Source organism: Peromyscus maniculatus, chromosome 10, assembly GCF_049852395.1.
Source record: "Peromyscus maniculatus bairdii isolate BWxNUB_F1_BW_parent chromosome 10, HU_Pman_BW_mat_3.1, whole genome shotgun sequence".
In the NCBI taxonomy this organism is placed as follows: domain Eukaryota; kingdom Metazoa; phylum Chordata; class Mammalia; order Rodentia; family Cricetidae; genus Peromyscus; species Peromyscus maniculatus.
The window spans coordinates 8,463,409-8,490,393 of record NC_134861.1 but is presented as its reverse complement, the minus strand read 5'-3'; the positions used below and the strand labels follow the sequence as shown (position 1 = coordinate 8,490,393).

The following is a 26,985-nucleotide window of genomic DNA, read 5'->3' as shown; positions in this document are numbered from 1 at the left end:
AAAGAGGCCATGACCCAGGTTTGTTTGGGACAAAAGCATTTCCTGTTTGGACAAGGCTGGGTGGGTGGCTGTTCCCCGCACCCCATGGCCAGCTCTAGGAGGTTCACGTGTGTGTCCGCTGTGGTCCCCCAGTATGTGGATCCAGGTCCCTGCATGTCTTCTTCAGTCCAGATGGGAGCCCAAGTTTGTGCCAAGTCCCCTCACCCCAAAGAAGCCTCCTGCAGGACTTGGCTGGAGGAGGTGATATCATCTGATTACCAGCGCAGGGTCCTACCCCCCACTCTCCAGCAGCCCGGAGGTGTCCCCACACCTGGGGACAAATTGCCCATTCCCGGTTGGCAGAAGCTTGGGCAGGAGACAGAGCAGGCAAACTGCTTAGCACAGCCTGGCCTGTGGTCAGCTGGGGGTCTCGGGGGACAGCAGGAGCTGCTATCATTGCTGGGAGCTATGATTTGGGATTGGCGGGCAGGGAGACCGGACTGCTGGGGGGGGGGCTTCAGCCATAGGGACAGGCCCTAAAACATCAAGCCAACACCAGCACACACACACACACACACACACACACACACACTCAGTGAACATGGAAACCTCCACTAAACCAAAACCAAAAGCCCCTCCCTGGAGACACATCCTGCCTTTCTGCGCCTCTGTAGAGAGACCCAGAGAGCCCGCTGTTCACTCACATCGGCTTCCAAGCCCTAACCACCTCAGGGAAACCAAAGCTCTCTCACTTTCCCAGGAGAGGGGAAGAGATTTGTCTTGGGTCAGACGGCTCTCGGTGGGCCCAGAACAGCCTGGTTGTGTTATAAATCAATATTCCAGACTCTGGGGCTCTGGCCTCAGTAAGTCAGGCCCTTCCCCGGTGTGAAATGTTAATAAGAGCTCTTTGGAGTCTCATGCTGGGAAAGGGATCTTCGAGAGCTGCAGTGTTTGGTGGGTCAATTAAGGAATGTGGATGTCCTAACTCACAGGAGTGTCTCAGACTTTCTGCTAATGGCTGCTGGGGCCTCCTGGCTGCCTTCTGGCATGTTGAAAGTGCTGCAGCATGCTCTCCGCTGTGCCCCTGGGGTGATGGAGTTTGATCCCGGCCACTTGACTGGGACCTCAGACAGACCTGGGCCCTGCAGTGGGATGAGCACGTAGGGGTGGAATCAAGCTGCTGATCTGCCTGTGGGGACAAGGCAAGGTGACAGGCTCAGTTCCCAATACTGTACAAAATAAGACAAGCAAAACCCCCAAGGCCTAGCCAGTGAGGCAGGGGACTGACTGATTTAGTGTCAGAAGACAGCACATACCAAGTGCCAACAACCTCAATGAAGGAGACAGACACCCCTTTGGGGCAAAGTTAGGCCCGTGGTCATGCCCTTGGAGGAGGCTGAGCGGGCATGAGAAGTAGGGGCATCATAATCCTGCCCAAAGACCTATAAGGACCAATCAAGAAACTGAGGTTCAGAGACAGGGAGGACTGTGTAAGTCAGTGTGGCCAGACTGTCAAGAGACAAGGTCTGAACTCAGCATCTATCTGGCCCCTCGGAGACAGGGATGGGGCTCTGTCTTCCACTCAGGACTCTGGTTATGTCTGGGTCCTGACTCTAGCCCAGGACCTGCTCCTGCCCACGGGTCCAGGAGAGGCAATCCAGCAATCAGACTGTTTTTGATTCCTTCAGAGATGGGCGAGCAACCAGGAGATGGCCCTTGCCCAGCTGATCTGGGTCCCACGCAAGACCGAGCAGGATAAGGGTTCCCCGCTCAGGCTGCTCACTCCCACCCCCGCCCCAGGTGGGGGTAGACACTCTTCTGAGAGTTCCCTTGATAACTCTGCGCTCATCAGGTAGCGCACACTGCTATCAAAAATACATACTAGAGCTGGGCACAGTATCAAACACCTTTTAATTCCAGCACTCAGGAGGCAGAGACAGAAGCAGACAGATCTCTGTGAGATGAAAGCTAGCCTGGCCTACATAATTAGTTCCAAACCAAGCCAGGGCTATATGGAGAGACTCCATCTCAAAAAAGAAACAAAACAAAACATACTACACACACACACACACACACATACACACACACACACACTACACATACACATGCATATACAAACATGCCATGCACGCATACAAGCATCTCACACGTACACATACACATGCCCACCACCCAAGCACATACATTGCACATTCAAATATGGCAAACATAAGCAAACACTGCCTGTGCACACACAGATGCAGCACATGACATGTATTTGGCACCGTTCATGAACACAGCATCATGCATACACACAAACATCGTCTCATATCTGCACAGGATACTGCTCACAACACACACACACACACACACACACACACACACACACACACACACACACACCTACTACGCCTCACGGAACGTGCTTGAGTCCCACCCGGACCCCCCCACTCTCAGCCCGTCTTTGCTGTACAGAATGGGAAACTGAGGCCCACACCAGAATGCTGCTGCTGCTTGTGCTTATGAGGCCCCCGACACTGAGATGCGAGGGTTGGAGCCCTGAGGCTGACTCTGCGGGTCCCCTCTCTGGGCCTCCGTGTCCTCACATGTAAAGCAGCCTGGGCCTGGGCGTCTTCTGCGTCACTTGGACAACTTTGCCGGCCCAGCACAGAGTGATGAAAAGCGCCAGCTCGGGCAGGATGTGCGGGGTGAGATGCCCGGGACAATGGCACAGCTCAGGAAGCCTTTGTTGGGTCGACTGGGCGGATCCCGCATGTTTCGGGTTCCTCGGAGATGTCAGAGCGGGTGCCTCGGGGCGTGACTACTTGGGAGTGGTGGGTTCGGGTCCTGGCAGCGTCCGGGGGCCGCGGCCAGGACCTTGGTCTCCCGGTCCGTGGCGCAGGTGGGCACCTGGAGGGCGTCCTGGCGGGGGCGCGGGCGCGGGCGGCTTCCGGGTTGGCGGGGGCGGGGGGCGAGGGGCGGGCGAAGCCGAGCGCCCCCGCCCTGCTCCGCCCGGAACCGGCTCTGCGCGACCGCGGCAGCGGCGGGGACGACAGCATGGGCGGCCCGCGGGCCTGGACGCTGCTCTGCCTCGGGCTCCTGCTCCCGGGAGGCGGCGCCGCGTGGAGCGTCCCGGGCGCCCGGTTCTCCGGTCGCAGGTAAGTCTCCTCTAGGTCTGTGCAACCCCGGGACAGGGGTGGGGAGGGGAACCGGACCCCAGCTGCGTGCAACCCCGGGTCTGAGACGGGGAATCGGACCCCAGCTCCGTGCAACCCCGGGACTGAGACGGGGAACCGGACCCCAGCTCCGTGCAACCCCGGGACTGGGACGGGGGACCTGACCCCAGCTCGGTGCAACCCCGGGACTGGGACGGGGGACCTGACCCCAGCTCCGTGCAATCCCGGTACTGGAGCGGAGACCTCTCTCCCACATCGGTGGCAGTCCCGGACTGAAGCAGGGGTTCTCATCTCCATACCATAAGGGTGGGGGCGGAGACCTGGTGACCTGGTCACCCAGTGCTCTGGAGAGCCTGCTCACCTACCCATGTAGGAAAGGACAGACAGCTTCCCCTGCTCCACCCCTGAGATCCCAGAGCCACCAGAAGGTAAACCCATGCCATTGTAACCAACCCCCCCCCACACACACACACAGGACTTCTGTGGGCCTGGCCCAAGGGCCCCGTTCCTGCACGTGTAAAATGCCAGGGTCACCCTTTCGCCAGCCATTCAGGGCTCCCCCTCCCCTTTTCCCTGTTGCTGGCTTTTTTTAGTGCCCCATCTATTTATTTCGCTTGGAGGAAGGCCTGGGGTGGAGTCTGCGCAGTGGGTCAGTGTCAGAGGCCCCCCCTGGGACCTGGCATTTGGTTGGAACTCCCAACAGCCTGTGACTCTCTGCCGGCCTTTGTGGAGTCTTTCCCAGGACAGGGTCCTGTGGGGCCTTTTCTAGACAGTGTCTTTCAGGACTGAAGAATGTAGGGAAACCCGCCCCCATTCAACAGAGGAGCAAACTGAGGCCAGTGACGGCCCATGGGCTATTAGTGGAAGAGCCGGCATTCAGATTTGCCTTCTGGTCTCGATGGCAGAGTCTGAACCTGCCCCGGCCCCTGCTCTGCCTGCAGCCCCTGGCCCCGTCTCCGGGACAGACCATGGGGACTAGCCAGGCCTCTTGGGCCTTTCAGCCCATTCAAAGGCCTCTGAGGGCCCCGACCCCCTGCGGACTCAGTTCTTTCATTCTTTTCAGAAATGTCCCTTTCTCAGTGGTCAGAGGCCAGCAGGTCCCCGGGCAGCTAACGAAGCAGGTGACCTTAGTAGGCCCAGAGGGTAGAAGCCGCAGAGGCATCGGGGGCCAGAAGAGCAGTTAGTTGTCTGGCATGGGGACAGCTGTGTGGCAGGCGTCACAGCACCACCTACCGTGTGCCAACCACAGCTGGTTTGGGTTGGCACTATTCCTACATCTGTAGCCTCTAGAACCTTCCCAGCTGCCGTCCCAGGCTCCTTCTTCTTGTGAGCTGTCTCATAGAGAAACAAAGGTTGGGAGATTACCTGTCCCTGTCCGTTGAGCGAGCCCCCAGAATCCCAGATGCTGACGTGAGAAGGATTAGGAATCTGGGCTTCCCAGAGTCAGATGGGGTGATGGATGAGAAAGCTTACAGCCATAGTCCCCACCAGCCAGCCCAAGGCCACACCTTCCCAGCTGTCCTCGGCATCCCCGGGGCTTCCTGTGTGGGAACTTTGCCTGTGGGTAGGTATCTGGCCTTCACTAGGGTCTGCTTCGGTCTCTTTACAGAAGGCGGTCACAGCGGTCTGTGTCACATAGCCCTTCGGGCAGTGTTCTCACTCCCATTTTGTGGACACAGAGAATCGCAGCCACGGGCCTCAGTTTCCTCTTCTGCTTGTCTTGTGTTTGAAGGTCTGCTCTGAGAGTGAAAACCAGTGCAGGCCGCGCACATGGATTCCCACTGTGACCAACTTTCGGTAGGGTAGGGGCCTAACACTGGAGTTAGCTGTGGTCCCGGCTGCCAGGACGTCCCCCTCATGGCCCTGTCCCAGCATCTTGGAGACAGCATGGGGATGTCGCGCCCCAGTCAGCCCTCTCCCTCCACTTCCAGCCAGGCGCCCCAGGCACCCCTTGGCAGCTGAGGCACTGGAGGCAGAAAAGAGGCTTTGTGCCTGAGGAGGGGGTGGCCTGGGAAGGCATCCAAGGGGCCACCCCAACCCCAGGAATGTGGTGAGACTCTGAGCCCCCTGCAACTAGGGTGCCCAGGGGCTGAGCGGGGCCACCTTGGAACACGTCGATGCCGCCAGTCGGCGTCCCCTAGTAGGACTGCTTCCTGCCTCTGTGCCCCCCCCCCCCCCCGCGCCAGGCTCAGCCCTGTTTCTCTGAACAGCTCCTGCATTCACAGATCCCAGTCTATGCCCACATGGCTAACCCCAGGCAGGTGCCCTCTCTCAACGCCCTGGAAGCCCCTGACCCCCTCCTTCTAGGCTGTCATCAGCCATGGCTGTCTGTGACACCTCAGGCCGGGAAGAACTGACCCCAGGTAGGGCTCACTGAGCACTTTGCGTGGAAGCCATTCTGCTCTCCCCATTTGCAGATGGGCACAACAAGGTCGGAGCCGGTCAGGACCATGTCCATGACAACGGCAGGAGACTGCATCGCAGTACTGGAGCTGCCCACTGGTGCCGTTCGGGGTCTGGCTCTTCGGCGTCACCCCACCCCCACTGGCCTGTCTCCGTTCTTTCCTCTCCTTTTCATAACGGCCCTTGGCCCCCGGCCCGCTTGGCTGCCTCCTGCAATTAGTTCCTATCGCTGTTCCGGATCACAGCCCTGGGCCCTGTGGGGACAAAGTCCCCTGGGCCCCTCGACACAGGGAGTGGAGGACGGGCGGGCGTGCAGGTCCACTGCAGAGGACCGCCGCCCGTGCCAGGCTGAGCTGGTCTGGCCTGTTTTTATTCCCTTCTCAGCGGACTCTGGAGGCTCTGGAGGGCCTGAGTGGGCAGAGGTGGGGGACCAGGAAGGGATGTGTTGTCTCCTCCCAGCCCTGCCGGTGACCCACCTCACAGCTCAGCCTCACCTGACTCCTGGGCACCTTTATCCCTGACCACGCCTCAGAAGGAAGTCCTCAGGGATGGCAGGGTATCTGAGTATTGCATCTCTCTCTGAAAACCTTGAGTTTTGACTTCTCTGCCCGGGCTGCTGTGTTCTCGGTCATGAAGTCATTCAACAAACACTTCTGAGCAGCCCTGAGTTGAATTCATCCCAGCACTCATGGAGGAGAATATAGCTCAGGGCTACTGTGCGTGGCTGAGGAGACCTCAGTCCTGCCTGGACCTTGGGGTTAAGACTCAGAGGCTGAGTGGGAGTTGCCAGAATAAGGAAGCAGGGCTCTACCGATGGATCCTGAACATCCAACGTGGGAAAGGGGCCGCATGGCCCATGAATGCTCAATAGATGTGAGCCGCTGGAAGGATGCAAGGAACAGGGCTTGCAGGACAGTGGGGGGTCGTGGTGGACTTTGGGGTCCATGGCAAGCGGTGACCATATCTGATACATGCTTTGCAAAAGGCTTCTTACAGGGACCACTGAGATGGCTCAGCAGGTGAGTGCTGTTCAGTTCCCAGGGCCCACCTTAGAAAGAGCAAACTACTCCCACAAGTTGGCCTCTGACTTCCATACACAAGCTTGGCAGGCACACACACACACACACACACACACACACACACACACACACGCATACAATATGCACGTACATGCACACACAAATGTACATGCACATACATGAGTACACATACTTACATGCACACAAATATGCAAATGCACATGCAAACATATATACATATACACACATACATGCATAGGAATGCATACAGTCATACACACACACACACACACCAAACCTCCTGCTATTTCTGGAAGTGGGCAAGGGCAAGGCTTGGGTTTGTGCTCTGGCCCCTGAGGCCGACCACCAGATAGAGGAGGCAGTCTGCTGCGGACCTTGAACTCCACCTGGTTTGAGTGTCCCACACGGGATTCAGGCCGAGTTCAGCAAATAGCTAGGAACAGCACGAAACCGTTAATTAAGGAAGACAAAGAAGCTCCTGTCCCCTGCCCCCCAAAAGAACACCTGAGATGATCGCAGGGTTTCTAGGACTGCCCCTAGCCTAGTTCAGAGCTGGGTGTGGGGGATGTTCCTGTGCATGTGAAGTGTGGCTGTATGTGCTTGTGTGCACACACGCTCTAATGCCTGTGAGCCCTGCCGGGCATGCCTCTGCCAGGGTGTGTGTGTGCACACGTGTGTATGGTGAGACTATCTGGCACTGAGGTCAGAGGACATGACCTTAGTCTGTCTGTCCATAGGGAGTGTGTGTGTGTGTGTGTGTGTGTGTGTGTGTGTGTGTGTGTGAGACACATTTGCATGGTGGGCAGTCTTTTCTTCAGGAACATGTGAAAATGTAAAAAAAATTTGTTAAAAAATGTTTAAAAAAACAATGAGGGGACAGAGCCCCAGTGATCACGCCCTGCTCCATCTTGTCCCTGCAGCTCATTCCCTGTGGCCTCCCAGGATCCCCTAGCATGGCCACCCATCCAGGGCCATTGAGGTCACCCATGAGCTGCAGGCTCCATACAGACTCCACCTGACCTCCAATGTGGGCCTTGATCTTCACATACAAGTCTGTGTGTGTTGTGGGTCTGTGCACGTCCTCACCGGCACATTTCCAAGCATTTGTAGGCACACATGCCCTCGAGGGTGCTTCCACCAGTGTGTGCACACCAGCATCCCCATGCTGAATGTGTGAGTTTCAGTGTGTGTGTGTGTGCCTGTGTGTGTGTGTTGGTGTGATGTGTCACACACGTGTGTGGAGATCAGAGGACAACTCTGGGGAGTTGGTTTTCTCTTTCCACCTTTATGTGGTTACGAAGGATTCAACATAGGTCATCGGGGTTTGCCTCTGAGCCATTTGCCATTCTATTTAATTTTTCTGAGGTGGGAGTCTTGTTTTGTCACCTAGGCTGGGCCAAGCGATCCTCAACTTTAGTCTCCAGGGTACACACAGTGCAGGTCAGACCACCGGGCCTAGCTAGGGAGCGTCATCCGTTTCCCCCCACTCCCTGACGCTCAGACCCCCTGTGGTTCACCCCCACTCCCTACACCCCCTTATCATGTAGAATTAGACCGCTGGGTTGTGCTTGTCACCACTGTGTGTGTGACAGGTCAGGTACCGCCTACTGATCCCGATGTCCCCTCTGTGAGGTAGCTAGATACAGTGTCTAAGCACAGATGACCGACCCATCAGGATGCCGAACTGCACACACTGGGCACTTACTATATGCTAGGGGTATATAAATGGTTCTCTACAAAGCCAGAAAGACATGCCTCCATTCTAGAGAGGAAACTGAGACCCTGGGAGGAGAAGACAACATGTCACCAAGCTGGGACCACAGAGCCAGATTTGAGCCCAAGAATGTGGCCAGCGGGGCCTGGCCTTTGACTCCATTCCGGGGCCTTGGTTCTCATCTCCTCCGTGTGTTGGTTAAGACATGGTTGGTGGCTCTGTGAAGGCACCAGCCTGGGAACCTGCTGACCTTGGGCTCAAGGCCGTGAAGGATAGTCTGCAGGGGAAGACAGCCCAGGCTGAGAAAGGTCACCTGACACCGTCTCCTCCTTCCTGAGCCCCAACAAACTACCCTGGGCTCCTGACCTCAGGCTGGGCTGAGGGCTGCTGAGCACCTGGAATGTCCCTGTCCCCTCCCTGCCCCAGTCCAGCAGCCCCCACCCCCACCCAGCTGCCCTAGCTCCACCCACAAGGAAGGGAAAGTCTCAGTCTGTGGGGCTGAGGATGGTCCCTTAGCCCTCTGGCCTCACCGCCGGAACCAGTCAAGGGGAGGAAAGTCCAGGGAAGGGACAGACAGGGCAGGAGCAGGAAAGTGAGTATCATCACAGCACTGGGAATGGTACAAGCCTGGGACTAGCTTGAGCCGCTACCAGACCATGGCAAAAGGCTAGGCCCCTGTGGACTAACCTGAGAACCAGCTGTCACACACAGCCCAAAGCTGCAGAGCAAGGGCCCTTCCAGAAAGGGCGAGAGCTTGTAAAATGGCACATACCTGCGGTCCCTGAGTTAGGAGGCAGAGGCAGGAGGATTGCTGAGACCAGTGTGGGATACTTACTGAGAACCTGTCTTAAATAAACAAAGAAAAATAAAGAGATAGCTTCCGTGCCTGTGTGGCTAGGTGCGCACCACCCTAGCTTAAACTCTCCGGGTCAAACCGCCACCCCTGGGGCTGGCCGCTGTCCACCTCAGACACTGGCGGGAGCCTGCTCGTTGCCCTTGCTGCCCATGAGGAGCTGCCCTTCCTTCATTTAAGTCTTGCACCCTGATGAAAGGGCCGCTTCCCACAGGGGGAGACCGAGGCTCTGGAGCTGAGTGCTCTCTCTGTGGGTGGTTGTTGGTCACGGCCTCAGTGCCCGCTGACCCCAGAGCCTGCCTCTTCACCCCTGACTGGAAATGTTTCTCCTGAGAAATAACTTTGAAAAGGTATGCTTCTCAAAGGCTTCCACTGGTGGCAGGGGGTGGCGGGGGCAGTAGTTCACTGTTAAAGTCCAGAAACGAGGAGTAGAGCCCCGATGATCACGCCCTGCTCCATCTTGGCCCTGCAGCTCATTCCCTGAGGCCTCCCGGGATCCCTTAGCATGGCCAACCCCATCCAGGGCCACCGAGGTCACCCATGAGATGCAGGCTCTGTGGAGACCCCAGCTAAAAGACACAGAGAGCCCAGTGGTTTCCCTCCTGGGCTCCGGAGAACACATGGTCCCCTTCACTCAGCCTCTCGGAGTCCTGGGCCTGCCACTTGAGCGTCCTCTCTGTGGGTTTTGTCTCAGGAACTGGTGCTCCTACGTGGTGACCCGTACTGTCTCCTGCCATGTGCAGAATGGCACCTACCTCCAGCGGGTGCTGCAGAACTGCCCGTGGCCCATGGGCTGCCCTGGGAGCAGGTGAGTGGCACTGGTGGGGAGGGAACGCTGTCTCTTCAGGTTGGGGCACAGCACGGGCAGAGAAGGCCTGAGTGATCTCAGGAAGTCTGGGGGCCTCAGGAGAGGTGAGACAAAGGCAGGCATTGTGGAGGGAGGAAACTTCAGGGCCTCTGCACGGAGGGATCGTTCTAGAGCCGTGAGCAGCACAGTCCAGCCAGCCGTTGAAATCCAGACCCCATGGCCAGGGTGGGCAGTAAAGAGCTAAAGCCAGGGATGGAATGGAAGACGAGGGCACCAGGGCGCCCAGAGCAGCGGGAAAGCTGGTGGAGGACTGTCTGAGCTGGGACCCCTGGCTTGTCTTTCAGCTACAGAACTGTGGTGAGGCCCACGTACAAAGTGATGTACAAGACAGTGACTGCCCGCGAATGGAGGTGCTGCCCTGGACACTCAGGGGTGACCTGTGAGGAAGGTAGGAAAGCCTGGGACCTGGGACCGTTTGTGAAGTGCCTCCCATTCAGACGATGCCTTCTGTCCCCTCATGGCGACAGCTGGCCTCTAAGGGGCCTGGGAAATTTTCACATCTGCTGTGTCGTCTCCTTCTAATTTTGATATCTGCTGTGTCGCCTTCTTTTAAGTTATGCCATCCCAAGTCTTTCCTTCTAACTTGTGTCAGCCAGCTTTCCGTCGATATGACAAAATACGTCGTGCACTGCATTTACATAGCAAAGGTTTATTCCGCTTCACGTTTGGAGTTTCCAGCGCAAGACTGGTTGGCCTTAGGGCTTTGGGCCCGTGGGCAAGACAAGACATCATGGCGGGAGTACATCTATCTCATGGCTAATGCAGAAAAGAAGTGGATGTGGGTTCAGGTTCTAGTGCCCTGTAAGTGCACATTCTCAGTGGCCTAGAAGTCTCCTGCTGGACCCACCTCCTTCAAAAAGAGTTTCTTGTAGTCTTGAACTTTCTTTTTCTTCCTTTCTTTCTTTCTTTCTTTCTTTCTTTTTTTTTTTTTTTTTTTTTTTTTTTTTTTTTTTGGTTTTTCAAGACAGGGTTTCTCTGTGTAGTTCTGGCTGTCCTGGAACTCGCTCTGTAGACCAGGCTGGCCTCAAACTCACAGAGATCCGCCTGCCTCTGCCTCCCAAATGCTGGGATTAAAGGTGTGCACCACCACCACCCGGCTAGTCTTGAACTTTATGTAGCCAAGGATGATAACCTTGAACTTCTGATCCTCCTGCCTCTGCCTCTCGAGTGCTGGTTTACAGGCGTGTCCCACCATACCCAGGTGCTTCATGCATGTGGGGTAAACATTCTACCAACCGAGCGACATCCCCAGCCCATAGACCCCACCTTTCCAAGGGTACACTGAGTGCTACTCTGAGGACCACAGTCTCAACATCTCAGCCTCCGGGGACCTCCACCATCCAAGCTCTGCACTGGGTGACCCCATCCAGATGTTCCCACAGGATATCAAAGCCTGAGCCGTTCCTTTGAGCCAGCTAAGAAAGAGGGACAGTGCCCCCCACCCTGTGGCAGGAGAGACTAAGACCCCACAAGGTCATGGGTGCTCAGAGCTACATGGCAGCGCTAGAACTCAAACACTCTGCCTGGTTCTGTTGTCTTGGGTCTTTGGGGTGCACTCATGTGCAGAATGTGTCCCATCCAGGGGGACCCTTTCACACACTGCCCATCTGCCTGTTCAGCGTGGGGTGGCTCAGTCCTGGAGCCTGCAGCTCGCCCTGGGCCTTCCTGCCTCTTGCGCTCCAACCTGCTTTACTGCCCGGCTGAGCCTACAGCAGCAGATGTGAAAGAACTTCATTCCCAGGCATGGCCCTGGCGGGGGGTGGGAGGGCACATTCAGTGGCCCAGAACCAACCTGAGACCCTGGCCTTAGAGAAGACCCCTACAGCACAAGATTGTGTCCTGGGTCCCGAAACAGGGATATGAAAGTGGAACTCTGCATCAGGGGAGCTGAGTGAAGCAAACTTCACCCCCCCCCATCCCGCCAACTCATGCTGGAGAAACTGAGGGCAGAGAGGTGGAGTTGAGGGCCCAGAGTCCATTGTGAATGGGGATCGAGTGCTTGCCTCGCATATACAAAGCTCTGGGTTTCAGCCCTAGCATGGAGCTGTCTATAAGAGAAGATTTACCAGTTCTGAGGCAGGGGTCTCGCGTGGAGCTGCAGAGAAATGGGGTGCATGCCCTACATCAGGCCCCCTGCTGTGGGAACCGTGCCGTCAGTGGGAGGCTAGAAGCCTGGACCAGTGCCTTCCTCACCAGTGGAGAGAGAGGAAGGTTCCAAGGATAAAGAAAATCCAGCTGCCAGGGTGCCGAGGAGACCACAGGGGTGCTGTGGGCAAGTCCCAAGGTGTGGGAGCTCAGGTGAGGCCTTATCAGACAATGGCTACTGTGTCCTTGGGACCTTGATGAGCAGGGGAGGGTAGAGGACATGTCGAGGCAGCTGCTGAGGCTGTGTGCCAGACCACTCCCAATCTCTCCCGCTCTCTCTGTGGGGCCTTCAAGTCCCAACCTGGGCCCAGGGTACCCAGGGCTTCCTGGCCAGGCCGGCTTCACCATCCACTCGCTGTGGGAATGCTGAGCTCGGAACTCCCCAGGCATCATACAAGAGCCCTGGCCTGGAGGACTGAGTCCATGCAGTGTGCCTGTTCAGAGTCGGGTGGGGTGAGGTGGTGGCGCACACCTTTAACCCCAGCACTTGGGAGGCAGAGGCATTCGGATCTCTGAGTTCCAGACCAGCCAGGACTGCATAGTGAGAGCCTATCTCAAAACAAAACAAAAACAGAGTTTGAAGGGGTCTTCAGTAAAGGGCCCCAGACTGTCGGGTCCACTTACGGCAATCCAGGCTCCCCGTCTGAACCTCAGGGTCCGCACCCATGAGACAGTTGAGTTTGAGATTGGAGTCTGCTTTTCCAGGTGTTGTTACTGGGGTGAGAGGGTGTGTCGGGCTTCGTGATGGGACAAGAGGGCTGTTCCCACCCACAAGGCTGAGGAGAACAGAAGCCCGATCCAAATGTTCTGGAAAACTGTTCTGGGAGTGGGGGTGGGAGGCGTGGGGACACTGCTGGCCCACCCTGGGCCCTGCCCTTCCTCTCACGGCTGGATTTAGGCCATGCTCACCCAGCTGCTTCCCCTGATGACGGCTGCTCCTGTGGCCACCCCATAGCTGTGACACGACCCACAGCTTCGCCACCAGCAGCGACAGGGACTGGAGCAGCCGCAGAGGAAGAGACCGTTGCCGTTCCAGATTTTTTTCTAAGGGGGGGGGAGGGGACAATTGTGCCTGGCATCTTTCACACACTCCAGATAAATCTTCCTCTCCCCTCTGTGCCGGGGGCACCATGGTGACCCAGCAGGTACGGGGACCCATTGCCTCAGCAGCGGCTCAGAAGTGAGTGGGATGGTGGGCTGGGGACGTTCGTGCTGTGACAGTGAGTGAGGACAGTCTCAGTCACCAGTGGGGTCCCATGTTACAGATGGGGATTATGAGGCTCAGAGAGGAGAAGGGACCAGCCTGGGGTCACACAGCATGTAAGAGCTAGGGTTGAGATCCACCCACCTTTTGGTCCTTTCCAGGCTTTGGGAGGAGGCAATATGGGTAAAAATGACCCGGCTCAGGCTCTGCCTGGCCACCTACTTGTGGAAACAATGGATGAGAAAGATCCAAGGCCAAAGTATACTACGCAGGCCGGGCAGGCAGGGAGCTGGCGCAGTGCCTGGCTGGAAGTGGAGCAGAGTGTAGCGGTCACCTCTGGGCCAGTGTCTGAACCTGTGCAGAGGGCGGAGTGGCTGTCACCCCCTCCCTGCCCCTTCACCCCGAGACTCTGCTGCAGGGCTCCCCACAGACTTACTGCCCACCAGTCCCATAGTCCAGATGATAAAAATAAGGCTCCCAGAGGGTGTGAGGGTCGCACAAGGTCACAGAGTATGTAAGTATTGTGACCAGGTTCTCTCCAGCGGCATCCTGTCTCAGCCCCTCCTGCCGGGACCATGACAAGGGGAAGGGAAGCCGCCAATTTCCTCCGTCATCACGGTGAGGCTCAGAGAGGGGAAAGCTGTGGGCCCATTCAAGCCAGGTCGGGTTAGCTCTGGAGTAAGGGCAGAGTTCTGTGAGGCTGGTCTTAGCACCCCCAGATGGAGAAACCGGGGCTCACCCTCCTCTGTCCATGGGTTCCCTAGAGACACGTGGCTTCTCTTCCTTGGTTCACTGCCTTCCGATATGTATTTCTCTGCCCTACCTGGAACCCCCACAGCCCCCATCCTCCATGGTGGGTACCAGAGATGGACATTGCTTGAGAACGCACAGCCCGGAGTCGGGCGGTGGCGGCGCACACCTTTAATCCCAGCACTCGGGAGGCAGAGGCAGGCGGATCTCTGTGAGTTTGAGGCCAGCCTGGTCTACAGTGCGAGATCCAGGACAGGCTCTAAAAAAAAAAAAAAAAAAAAAAAAGGAATGCACAGCCCCAAAGCCTCAGAGCAGATGTGAGACAGGTTGAGCCACACCCTTCCAGGGCCCCTCAGCTTCTCCACTCTCTAGGGAGGGCTGGGTACATCCCACGTCTGTCTGTCTGTGCCAGCCAGGTGCCAGGTACAGAGCCAAGCCTCTGCTTTATGGGCTCCGAGTTCTGGAGGCTGACTATTGTGTCATCCCGCACATGGCTACCACCCATCCTCTCCCATTCCTGTCCAGAAGGCTCAGCCAATCCCAGCTCCACGCTAGTCCACCAGGGCACTGTCCTCCCACATTCCCGTAACACCCACCTTCACGCGCACACACCCTTTACCCTGGGCTCCACTGGCCTCCCTGCCCTGTGGCCTTGGCAGTGGCCAGCTTGTCTGCCTGTGGCCACCTTGGTGCTCCTAGGGAGGGCTAACTAAGTTGGCGCCCTGCCAACATGGCTCCTTCAGCTCCAGTGCCTGGGATGCGCCCGGTGTAAAGTGAGCACGTAAAAATTGAACGAAGCCTGCCCACCCTGAACAGGCCAGGAACACAGCAAGCTTTCCCAGAGGCCCCCTCGTTGGGCTGGAGGGTTCTTAGAGCTGAGAGCCCCAGCTCTGATCCTAAGCCCTGGCTTAGGCCACTGGCTGGTCATCCGCAAATATTTACATTTACAAAGTAAATGCACACAGGAGACATGACCTAGCTAGGAAGGCTGGAGCCATGTGGTCGGTGTGGTCACGACGCCACATGGGCCTGGGGGGTTGGATGTGAACAAGCCCCCCCTCCCCGCTCTGCTCTTTAGAAGGAAAACTCACAGAGTTGAGGGAGCCCAGAGACACCCCCCTCAAACTGCTTCCATCCTCATTTCCAGTTTGGGGAAGGCTCGGAACCCAGCCCACCTTGGCCCTGCTGCCCTGGGCCTTGGTGCTCCTCTGTGCCCTGGTCAATGGAAGGACACTTGGCACAGGAAGGGAGGCAGCTTTGGGGGACACAGGGCTAGAACCTGCGGAGCACACCAGCCTTGTAGGAGTCTGCTCACTGAGCGATGAGCATGCCAACAGGGCTTTGGCATTGGTGGGTGACCTGGTCTGTTTAGGGGGACTTCCTGGAGGAGGTGACATAGAAACCATAGGTGTAGGAATTGGGGCAGGGGAGGTCTCCATGTAGACAGCTGGGGACCTCCTAGATAGTGGGAAGTGGCCCAGAGTCAGTGGAACCTGTGAGGGCCAGCCTTCAGGGCCTTTGTAAGACACAATAAAAACGGACCTCAACCATGAGCCTGCTTTAGGGTCTCTGGGCAAACATCAATGGGAGGGATGGAATGTCTTAACCACAGCAGGCCATGCCCCAGTCCACAGCGTCTTTACTAAGCTATGAACATTAAAGGCCCTCTTACAGTGGGGCATGTCTCCAAAAGTATTTTTATCTGTTTATCAGAGCTTTGGGAGGTTTGCCTGATTTCTGTGAATCCTGAATGAAAACTCAATATTTTCTAGTCCTTTTTGAGTTTTATGGTTTCCTTAAACTTTTTTTCTCTGCTTTGTAGCTGGGTGTCTTAGTTAGGGTTTCTTTTCCTTTTTTTTTTTTTTTTTTTTTTTTTTTTTTTTTTTTTGTTTGTTTGTTTTTTGTTTTTTGTTTTTTCAAGACAGGGTTTCTCTGTGTAGCTTTGCGCCTTTCCTGGAACTCGCTTTGGAGACCAGGCTGTCCTCGAACTCACAGAGATCCGCCTGCCTCTGCCTCCCGAGTGCTGGGATTAAAGGCGTGTGCCACCACTGCCTGGCTTAGATAGGGTTTTCATTGCTGTGAAGAGACACCAGGACCACAGCAACTCTTATAAATGAGACCATTTCACTGGAGTGGCTCACTTACAGATTCAGAGGTTCAGTCCATTATCATCACGGCAGGGAGCATGGCGGTGTGCAGGCAGACATGGTGCTGGGGTAGTAGCTGAGAGTTCTACATCTTGCAGGCAACAGGAAGTCGACTGAGACACTGGGACTATCCTGAGCATAGGAAACCTCAAAGCCTGTCCCCACAGTGACACACCTCCTCTAACGAGGCCACACCTCCTAATAGTGCCACTCCCTATGAGATTATGGGGGCCCATTACATTCAAACTGCCACACTAGGGATGGGTCCCAGGGCCTGAGCTAGGCCAGCAGCCTGTCACTGAACTAACCACACCCCTAGCTTATACTCAAACTTTTTTTTTTAGATTTATTTATTTTTATGGGTCCCCCCACACACATGTGTGCATGTGCACCAGATTTCCTGGAGCTGGAGTCACAGATGGTTGTGAGCCATCATGTGGGTGCTGGGAACTGAACCTGGGTCCTTTTCAAGAACAAATGCTCTTAGCCACTGAGCATCTCTCCAGCTCCAAAACACCTTTTTAAAAACAAATTTTATAATCTCTCTCTGTGTGTGTGCACCTGTGTGCACATTTGCACATGTGAATGCAGGTATCCAAAGAGACCAGAAAATGGTGTTAGATACCTGGAGCTGGAGTTACAGGAGGTTGTAAGCCAAACAATGTGGGTGCTGGGAACCGAACTGGAGTCCTCTGAAAGAATAGTGAGTGCTCTTAACTACCGAGCCAGTCTCTCCAGCCTCACTTAAACATTTCTGAGACCAAGTCTCTCTCTAGACCAGGCTGGCCTTGAACTCACAGAGACCCACCTGCCTCTGCCTCCCAAGTGTTGGGGTTTCGGGTGTGTGCCACCATGTCCAACTAAATGTCCTTTGCTAATTGAAACTCACAATCACTTTAAGCTACTCTGTCTGTACTGCTGCTCCAGGTATGTGTGTGCATGTACATATGTGTGTATACATGCATATATACACATGTATATATGTATATACATGTATGTATGTGTATGCATATATATGTATGCATGTATAGATGTGTGTACATATATGTGGATATGTATATAAATTGTGTGTGTGTGTATAAGTGTGTGAGCATGTGTGTACATGTGCATGTGTGTGTGCATTGTGTACACGTGTGTGGGCAAGCACATATGTATAAATATGGAGGCTGGAGCTTGATGTTGGGTGTCTTCCTCGCGCTCTCTCTCTCTCCTTTTCTTCTGAGACAGGGTCTGCCTCTGGCCCTGCTAGCTCACCGATTCAGCTAGCCTGGCTGGCGTGTAAGCCTTAGGGATCCTCCTCCTTCCTATCTCCACCCCCCCAGCGATGAGATCAGGCGTGTACTACCACACATGGCTTTCACACGGGTGCTAAGGACTGAATCAGGTCCTCACGCTTGCACACGGCACTTTATCAATGGAGCCGTCTCCCCAGCCCCTCTGTTCATGGTTCTGGTTCTTTATGGCTCTTGGCCAAATGTCCCAAACCAAACTGTTTGGAAAATGATTTCCAGCCGCAGGTCCGCTGGTCAGTCACTCAGGGACCCCCCGGGTGCTGGTCCTCGGCGCAGCTGCGTCCATCACCTGCAGTGTTGGTTTGTGCTTGCTGGAGTTTACTCTTTGCTAGCCCGAGATAGGAGTGTGCTCACAGACAAAGGTCTTATCACGGTGCTTGCAGTCCTGCAGGGCTCCCAGGACGTTCCTTGGCAGGTACAAGACAGACAAGGTCCTTGTCCTGGTGGACGGGAGCTGGAGTCAAGGGACAGACAAGCGGTGGTCATCTGGGGAACTGCTCCAGTCAGGACATCTTTGAGGGTACGCACACACAGAGTGCTGTGGGCAAAAAGGGGAGAAGAGGCTAGCTATGGTGGTGCACACCTCTAATACTAATGCTAGGGAGGCTGAGGCAGGGGGATTGTAAGTTTGAAGCCAGCCTGGGCTACATAGGAGACCCTTCTCTAAAATCAAGAACTGATGCTAGGCATGGTGATACCTGTGATCATGACACCTGGGAGCTAGGCATGGTGGCACACACCTGTGATCACGACACCTGGGAGCTAGGCATGGTGGCACACACCTGTGATCACGACACCTGGGAGCTAGGCATGGTGACACACACCTGTAATTATGATACGTGTGAGGCGGAGGCAGGAGGATCACAAATTCAAACTCATCCTTGACCACACAATGAGTGCTAGGTCAGCCTGGGCTCTATGAGACAAAACTCCCCGCCCTAAAAAAAAAAAGGGAGGGGGGCAGATTAAAAGACAGACTGGTGCTGCTTTGGATCAGTTTTTTGCAAAGAATAAAAAGGTGGCATTTTACACTCTCACCTGGGACAAAAAAGCTAAAGGACTGCAACGGAGTTTGTCTCCTGCTGGACACGGGCCTTTCCTGCCGGGTAGAGCTGCAGAGTCCCACCCTGTCCTCAGCTCTGCTTGGCTTCCCTGAAGACCTGAGGGAGGACCATGAGTAAGTCCCGTCATCCCTCTGCCTTGGGTTCCCCAAGAGGAAAGCAGGGAGGGGACCTGAGGAGGATGCCTGCTTCCCCATCTGTTAGAACCATATGGTCCCATTTTGCAGTGGTAAAACCAAAACAAGACATGTGGGGGTGCCTGGGATGTGCAGGGCTGTGTGTGTGTGTGTGTGTGTGTGTGTGTGTGTGTGTGTGTGTGTGTGTGCGTGCGTGCGTGCGTAGCTGCTGTGGCTGTCTCTTCTAGAACTGTGCTGAGCCATGCAATGCACTGGCCTGCTTCACGGTGGAATCTACTCTTCTCCGGCCCTCCGGCACCCCCATCTTGGCCACTGTCCTGGGCTGCAAGCCCCCACTCCTGCATCCTGTACGAGGCTCTTACCCCCGTACCTGAGCAAGTTACAGGTCCCTGGGACTCTTAAGAAATTGCCCAGCCTGAGCAAAAATCCCATGTGCACCCTGGGACCCGGAGCAGGGCCAGGCAGCCTCCCTGCCGGGGGCTGGCCAGAGAGACCCGTCTGGTTTGGATTGCCAGCGGCGCCTCTCACTCCCTGCCTCAACCCACAGCCCATGTCCAAGCAGCCAGGCTGGTGCCTTATTTGGGTCTTGTCTCCCCCCCAGGATGACACTTCATGGCCTTAAAAGGCAGGCGCAGGGGGCTGAGGAGGGCAGTTACCACTGTTGGCTGGAGAGGCCCTCCAGCTGCGCCTTCCGTCCTTGGCTTGGCCAGCCGGTCCCTCCAGCTGTGTGGAAAACCAGGCCCATGAAACCAGAGCAGCCAGGCTGGATAATCCTTCTGGGTGCAGAGGGGGCAGACTCCTGGAACAGGCAGCCAGCCTCTCCCTGGCTTTCATTTGAACATATCACTTTGGTCTTTTCTCACTAAGTGGGGTATGGAGAGCAAGCTCAATCATTTATTGAGCATCTACTGTGTACCTGAGCCCTGTCTATGTACAGAAGACCTGTGCACACGTCACCCTCTCCTGGCCTTGCCAGACAAGAACAGAGGCCTTAGTGTTGCAGGTCAGAGAGGACAGATCCCACAGATCAGTAAGTAGAGGAGCTGAGCTTGTCCCTTGGCTCTGCCACTGGCTGGGCTCACTGGGGGAGCCTTCAGCTTTTGTGTGGCCCCCACAGGTGGCCGGCCTCTCCCACCAGCCCATCGAGGAGTCAGCCTCCTTTAGTCCTGCCTCCTTATTGCTGTGTGACCCAGGGAAGTTATCCCACCTCTCTGTGCTTCTCTGTGCATTAAGGGGAGCAGAGATCCCCGTTGGGGCGCCAGCACGCACGGCTGTCTGGTGGGGCAGGGCTGGCTCAGGTCAGCAGACCCTTAGCCCACTTCCCTCCATCGCAGGCTCCCCTGGCTTCCCGGAGCCCACATGGCCAGGAAGCACCATGCGGCGGATGGCAGTACGGCCCACAGCATTCTCAGGTGGGTCCTGAGGCAGCCTGGGGAATCTCCGGACTGGAGGAGATCGAGGGTGGACCCAGGGCAGTGTGCGGCAATTGTCCCTGGAAGTCATCTGGGTCCCGAAGTAGAGGATGAAGGGTAACACGTCTTTACCTCAGCCCCTGGACAGAGAGCCTCAAGGCAGAGGACGAACCCGGAGGGGAGTCACACTGAGACCTGTAACCCCAGGCCAACACCCCAGTTTCCTCTCTGTACTGGGACCCAGAGGCTTCAGCCAGATGCTTTCAAACCTCACAGCTGCCCACAACACTACTCTTAGGAGAAGGAAACCGAGAGTCAACTGAAGCCTTACCCTGCCCAGGGTGCCATAGCCAGGAGTGGGCAGCCCTGACTCCTCTGAGTTGTGTGGGTTACTGTGCTGGGCACTCACTGCACCTTGTCACAAACTCAGTTGCCTCCGGTGTGGCATTTGTGTCACACAGGGCTACAGTGAGGAGGACCAGGGCTGGCAGTTTGCACACGCCTCATTAAAAAAAAAAAAAAAAAAAAAAAAAAAAAAAAAAGTCAGAAAAGCTGGAGTGTGGTTCTGTAATACAGCCAGACAGTGGTGGTACCTGTGAGGCCAGTAGCATCCCAACTGTGGTCTGTTGGTCCCCAGAGCGGGTGGGCCCAGGCTCCACCCCTGCCGGGTAGGAAACAACAGAGTTTCCTGCCTGTGGCTTCTGGAGTTGGCGTTTGGATGCTGAGACCGTCAGAACCAGGGCCCCGGAGCCTGCATTGGGAGGAAGGGTCCTCTCTGGAGGCTCTGGAATGGAAGGAACCCCGAGGGGTGATGCCCACCTGGGCTGCAGAGTCACTGCTCCCCACAGATTAGGGTCATTAGTACCTGTCTCCCCCAAGGGTGAGGACTCTAAGGGGACCTAGGAGTTCTGGCCTTAGCCTCAGCCTTCCCCCTTCCCACAGGTTGTCTCAACTGCAGCAGAGTGTCTGAGCTGACTGAGAGGCTGAAGGCGCTGGAGGCCAAGGTGGGTGAGCAGCTCCCCTCTTGCCCTGGGCCTTGGAGACCTTGGCCTCGCCCTCTCCTTCCTGCACCCCCGTGCCCATCCTCTGAGCTTCCGTGCTCGGGTAGACTGCTTTCCACAGGCATGGCCCAGCCCCTGCCTGATGTCCATCCAGCTCTTTGTCCCCTGCTCCTCAGTTGCTGTCCCTATGAGGCTGCCGCACAGCCCTACAGCCCGGTGCCCGTCCCTACAGCCCAGTGCCCATCCCTACAGCCCGGTGCGCCGTCCCTACAGCCCGGTGCGCCCTCCCTACAGCCCGGTGCGCCCTCCCTACAGCCCAGTGCCCTCCCTACAGCCCAGTGCCCATCCCTACAGCCCGGTGCGCCTGTCCCTACAGCCCGGTGCCCTCCCTGCAGCCCGGTGCCCTCCCTACAGCCTGGTGCGCCCTCCCTCCAGGAGGCTGTAAAACCCCCTCCCATGAGGCCCAGCTTCAGGCAGATAACACATCCCCCAGCACAATGACAGACCCTGCCTGCCCCTCATCTTTGCCCTTATCCTGCCCCTTCATACCGTTATATATAAATGAAAATGCCCGTTACACATCTCATGCTATCTCAAGATAAAAAGCGTTCGAAGGTTACAAAATAAGACAGTTAAACACAATCCTGAACGTAGGGTCAGGAAAAATCAGAAATCCAGAAAACTGTTTGCAGAGACTCCCTGTGTTCCAGAGAGAAAACGGAGAACTTTTGAGACAGGATCTCACCATGTAGCCCTGACTGGCCGGGAACTCACTGTATAGACGACACTGGCCTCCTACTCAGAGGTCTACCTATCTTTTTAAATCATGTGTTTGTTCGTTCATTTGTTTATTGTATGTATGCGGGGTTCTCTACATCCAGCACGTGGGTGCTAGGAACCAAACTCCTCAGGTCACCAAGTTCAGTGGCAGGACCTTTACTCAGAATCCCCTCACCAGCCCCTCTCTTCTTTTGAGAGAGGGTCTCACCTATCCCAGGCTGGCTTCAGGCTGGCTGCAGAGCTGAGGATGACCTCCTGCCGCACCTGCTGCGTGCTAGGATTGCAGGTGTGCACTATTTATGTGGTGCACTATTTATGTGGTTTATGTGGTACTAGGATCAAGCCCAGGGCTTTGTGCAAGCTAGTCACGCCCTTCACCAGTGCACTAAAAGACCACCTGTTCTCTTTCCCTTTTCTTTCCTTTTTAACTGGTAGTGTCTTAATTAGGGTTCTATTGCTGTGAAGAGACACCACGGCCACAGCAACTCTTATAAAGAGAACATTTCATTGAGGTAGCGGCCTACAGGTTCAGAGGTTCAGTCCATTATCATCACGGCAGGGAGCATGGCTGCGTGCAGGCAGACATGGTGCTGGAGCAGGAGCTGAGAGTTCTTACATCTTGACTCACGGGCAACAGGAAGTGCTCTAAAAACACCAGGCACTATCTTGAGCATATATGAGACCTCGAAGCCCCCTCCACGGAGACACACTTCCTCCAACAAGACCACACCCACTCCAACAAAGCCACACCTCCTAATAGTGCCACTCCGTTTGTGGGCCCATTTTCCTTCAAACCACCACAGGTGTATTGCTATGTAGTGTAGGCTGGTCTTGAACTCTAGATCTTCCTGTCTCTACCCTCTTAGTAATTGGGATTGCAGCCATAAGCTGCCACCTTTTAAAAAAAATGTATTTCTTTGTGTATGGTGGGCATGTGAGAGTGCTGCAGTGTGTGTGTGTGTGTGTGTGTGTGTGTGTGTGTGTGTGTCAGAGGACACTTTGGGGTGTTCTTTTCTTCTACTCTGTGGGTCCCTGGAATTGAACTTAGGTTAGTAGGATTGGCTGTAGGAACTTTTACCCGCTGGGCCATCTCACTGGCTCTAAGCTACCACTTTTTTGGTTTTGTTTTGTTTTTCGGGACAGGGTTCTCTGTGTAGCTTTGGTGCCTATACTGGAGCTCGCTCTGTAGACTAGGCTGGCCTCAAACTCACAGAGATCCGCCTGCCTCTGCCTCCCAGTGCTGGTATTAAAGGTGTGCACCACCACCACCCAGCAACTACCACTTTTTAGTCATCTTTTTCTTCCAGGGTTTCCGGACATGCGTAGACACACACTGTCTTCTTGCTCTGCTATAACCCTCCTCTGGGAACTTGTCCTGATCAGATGTGAGGAAGTTTAATAAAGTGTTAACTGTCATAGGGAAATCTGGAAGCCAGATTCCTGAAGGAGAAGGAGCAGTTACATAATTACAGACCCTCCGCTGTGAGGACAGACCACCGTCTTTTCCTGACCCTGGGTCGGGGAGCTTGGCATACCTGCAGAACCTTCTTCTTTGCCCTAATGTGGGTGTGGGGTATCAGGCCCTCCCAGTTTCCCCTGCAAAATCTCAGTGCTGCAGCACTTACTTGGCATGTTGGGAGGCAGTAGGCTAGTCTTCTGCATGCATGCACCCATGCTCCCCCGCCTCTCTCTCTCACACACACACACACACACACACATACACACACACACACACACACACACACACACACACACACACACACACACCTCCTCCCAACCCGCTGTGGAACTTTAACAGAAGCAGCATACTCTTATGGCCAACAGATCCCATGATCACGGAGCTCAACTTGGGTGGCAGGGGCATTGGGAATGACTGTTTCATGGTGCATATGATCAATGGTGACACTTGTAATGACATTCTGGGCCCCTTTGAGCCCAAGGTCTCCACTCTGCTGGCTTCTTGGGCCTCCTGACCCCCAAGGCCAAGGCTGGACTATCCCTAGTGAGTTCCTGGCGCCTGCCCATCTCTGTCTTCCTCCACAGGTGGCTGTTCTGAGTGACACAGGATCAGTGTCCTCGATCCCAGCTCCTCCTGAGGACTCTGCCCTGCTTTGGGGATCCCCAGCTACCCAGGGCAGCCCTGGAGATGGAGACCTGCAGGGTAAGAGGCAAAGCAGGGTACATCCCCCCATGTGATAGTTCAAGTGGAAGAAATGCCCCGTCTGACCCCTCAGGGCCGGCCTTTGTCCTCCCAGCTCTCCAGTGGACCTGACTGGAAGTACCTGGGGACTCCTGAGCACTGGAGTCTGGGCAGCAGACAGTTCCAATTCAGGAGGCGGGTCTGGGATCTTCCCTCCCAGGCCCAGCAGGGGTGCTGATGCCTGCTTAACTGCTCCAGGGTTTACTAGGAGCCAGTGGGAATGGGAGGGGCGCACAACTACCTCAGGATAGTCAGGGCTGTCTGAGGGACCAGCTCGGGTGAGGGTCAAATGCAACCCCAGAGTTGCCAAGTTCATGTTCTTTACTCTGCAGACAGAGTTGATCCTTGGGAGCTGCCTGGGCCCACTGGCCCCAAGGGAGACACTGATAGCCAGGGCTCAGTGAGGATGAGAGGCCCACCAGGTACGTGCCCACGGGGCTGCCTCCCAAGCTTCTTTTTTGTATTGTATTGTATTGTATTGGTTGGTTGGATTTTCTTTGTTTGTTTGTTTGTTGTTGTTGTTGTTGCTGTTGCTTTCATTGTTTGAGATGGGGTCTCCCTATGCAGCTTTGGCTGGCCTGGTGCTTGTTAGGTAGACCAGGCTGGACTTGAACTCATGGAGGTCCACCTTTCTCGGCTTCCCAAGTGGTAGGATTAAAGGCGTGCGCCCCCCAGCTGGCTCTCTTCAGCTTCTTTAGGCATGCCTCCTGCCAGGGGACTCAGAGGATGCTTTCATTGGCATAGTCGAGGTGGACAGGCCCAGTCCACTTACCGGGCCTTGGCTCGCCAGCCCTGCAGTGGTGCCCGTTCATGCCTGGGCTGTGAAACTGTCTTGGTCCACTTGGCTCAGGCACTCCCTTCAGCAGACCCTGAGCTGGGCACTGGCTGGGACCAGCCCAGTCTTTGCCTCCGGGATGGGGGATAGCTAGGCCGATGAGAAATAACAGTGCCTGACCCCTCTGACCAGGTTCTGTGGAGGACACTGGGAGGTCTGGGAGCCCTATAGAAGGAAGCCCAGAACTGCTTGGCTGAGATAGAGGGCACGATGCTGTGTTCTTCCCTGACACAGATGGCCAAGGAGGACAGGCCTATGCACTTCGGAGCCTTTGGAACCCACTGCCCCAGACTTCCTTGTCCCTGCCCACCCTATGCCCACCAATCCCTGTTCTTAACCGCAGGTCCACAGGGACCCCCAGGACGCCCTGGCCAGACCGGAGCTGCAGGCATTCCTGGAGAGATGGGCCCTCCCGGCCCTCCAGGCCCTCCTGGGCCCCCAGGACCTCCAGCCCCTGCTGGGCCACCCCATGCCCATATCTCCCTGCATGGTAAGTCCTCCCTGGGGTCCCAGTGGGTTGAGGCGGGGTAACCGAAGTAGCCATAACCCTGGTACCTGTTACCATCTATCATGTGACATCTATCATGTGACATCGTGGGCCGGGCTTGCTCACCTGTCACCCTGTTGTTCAGCAGGTGCTGCCAATCACAAAGGAAGGTCACGTGCCACGTCCACACCCTGGGGAGAGGGAGAGGGGTTTCACGCCACATGCTCAGAAACACCTGGCATTAGGCCCGCCCCGTGCCTCAGAGCTGGCTGCAGTCCAGTGCTCAGAGTGCCGGGGAGCTCAACGTCTAACTCAAGACGTGAGCTCTGAGCTCCCAAGGCCACAGCCCTAGTCCTGTTGCTCAGGGTGGCTCCGGCCCCCTCCCCCAGCTGAGCACCAGCATGGATCCCAGGCATTTCCTGCAGGTAGCCGGGCCTGACCTACCCACACGCTGCCAGAGGTTGGAGCGGTCGGACAGCTCAGTGGCAATTTCAGCCTCAACCGCATTGTTCTTATTTATATTTTTTTAAGACAGGGTTTCTCTGTGTAGCCCAGGCTGGCCTCCAACTCCCAGAGATCCGCCTGCCTCTGCCTCCCGAGTGCTGGGATTAAAGGTGTGCGCTCCCACCGCCCGGCTCCCATCCTTGGTGAGTGACTGGGTACCATTCCTTATTCATTCTCTCACCTCATCGTTTATTCCGTCTCATCCTTCTTGGTTTTGCTCCTAGCCTCAGTGTCCTTGTTTGTACTGTGCCGATGACCACAGTGCCCCCCCCCCCCGCCAGGGGAGCCCCCATGATCCTCAGTGCATAGCCGCCTGAGACGCGGTAGACAGTTGGTGAAAGGCTGCTTTCACTCTGGTGCTCATCGGCAAGGGACAGTCCCGGGTCACCAGCTAGACTGTGGCAGGGTGAGAGCCAAGGCTCCCTTCCTCTGTACCTGGCAGCAGGGACCGGTGACCCTGTCTGTGCCGCAGGCTGTCCCATAGGGCAGCCAGAGCCAAGGCGGCAGAGGTGGCAGGCGGTGACTGTTCCTCTCCCCCCCGCCCCACTCACTCACTCTCTTTCCCTTGCCAGGAGATCCATTTCTGTCTAATACCTTCACCGAGACTGGCAGCCACTGGCCCCAGGGACCCACGGGGCCCCCAGGCCCTCCGGGCCCCCCAGGGCCCATGGGTAAGTTGAGTCCAGCCTGGGGTAAGGGTAGGGGTTGATAGGAAGCAGCAGCACTGAGCTGTGGCCATTAGGAAGGAGACAGCGGGTGGGGCACTGCTCAGCCTCGAGGTCCATTCCGTTCCTGAAGACACTCTGTCTTGCTCAGGTCCTCCTGGACTTCCTGGCCCCGCGGGTGCCCCTGGGAGTCCTGGACACATGGTAAGTCATTATCCAAGTTCTACCACCCATGCGTAACTCCATTCACCCATCTGTTCATCCGTCCATTCAGTAAGTACTTTGATATGCAAAGTGCTTTCCATAAATCTTCTTAACTCAATTCACCCAACAAGAAGCATCATTATCCCTTG

The 26,985-nt window shown here is 55.9% G+C and overlaps 1 protein-coding gene across 9 annotated transcripts in view; it reads left to right on the top strand.

Annotated features, from left to right (window-relative positions):
• Positions 1-2,955: 2,955 nt before the first annotated feature.
• The window catches only part of Emid1 (EMI domain containing 1), a 38,762-nt gene continuing 14,732 nt past the window's right edge, over positions 2,956-26,985 (top strand). For 2 of the 9 annotated variants that reach the window (XR_001577255.3, XM_015991805.3), the window contains exons 1-9: positions 9,535-9,952; positions 10,297-10,400; positions 20,083-20,160; positions 21,103-21,164; positions 23,985-24,102; positions 24,474-24,563; positions 25,320-25,466; positions 26,540-26,638; positions 26,784-26,836. Coding sequence is in view for 8 of the 9 variants with exons in the window: in XM_015991805.3 (XP_015847291.1) it covers positions 9,690-9,952; positions 10,297-10,400; positions 20,083-20,160; positions 21,103-21,164; positions 23,985-24,102; positions 24,474-24,563; positions 25,320-25,466; positions 26,540-26,638; positions 26,784-26,836 (1,014 nt within the window). In the remaining variant the exon portion in view is untranslated. Of the gene's footprint in view, positions 3,117-9,532; positions 9,953-10,296; positions 10,401-20,082; positions 20,161-21,102; positions 21,165-23,984; positions 24,103-24,473; positions 24,564-25,319; positions 25,467-26,539; positions 26,639-26,783; positions 26,837-26,985 lie in introns of those variants that run through there. The other 7 variants (XM_042285687.2, XM_015991803.3, XM_006972972.4 and 4 more) reach the window with 7 other exon arrangements.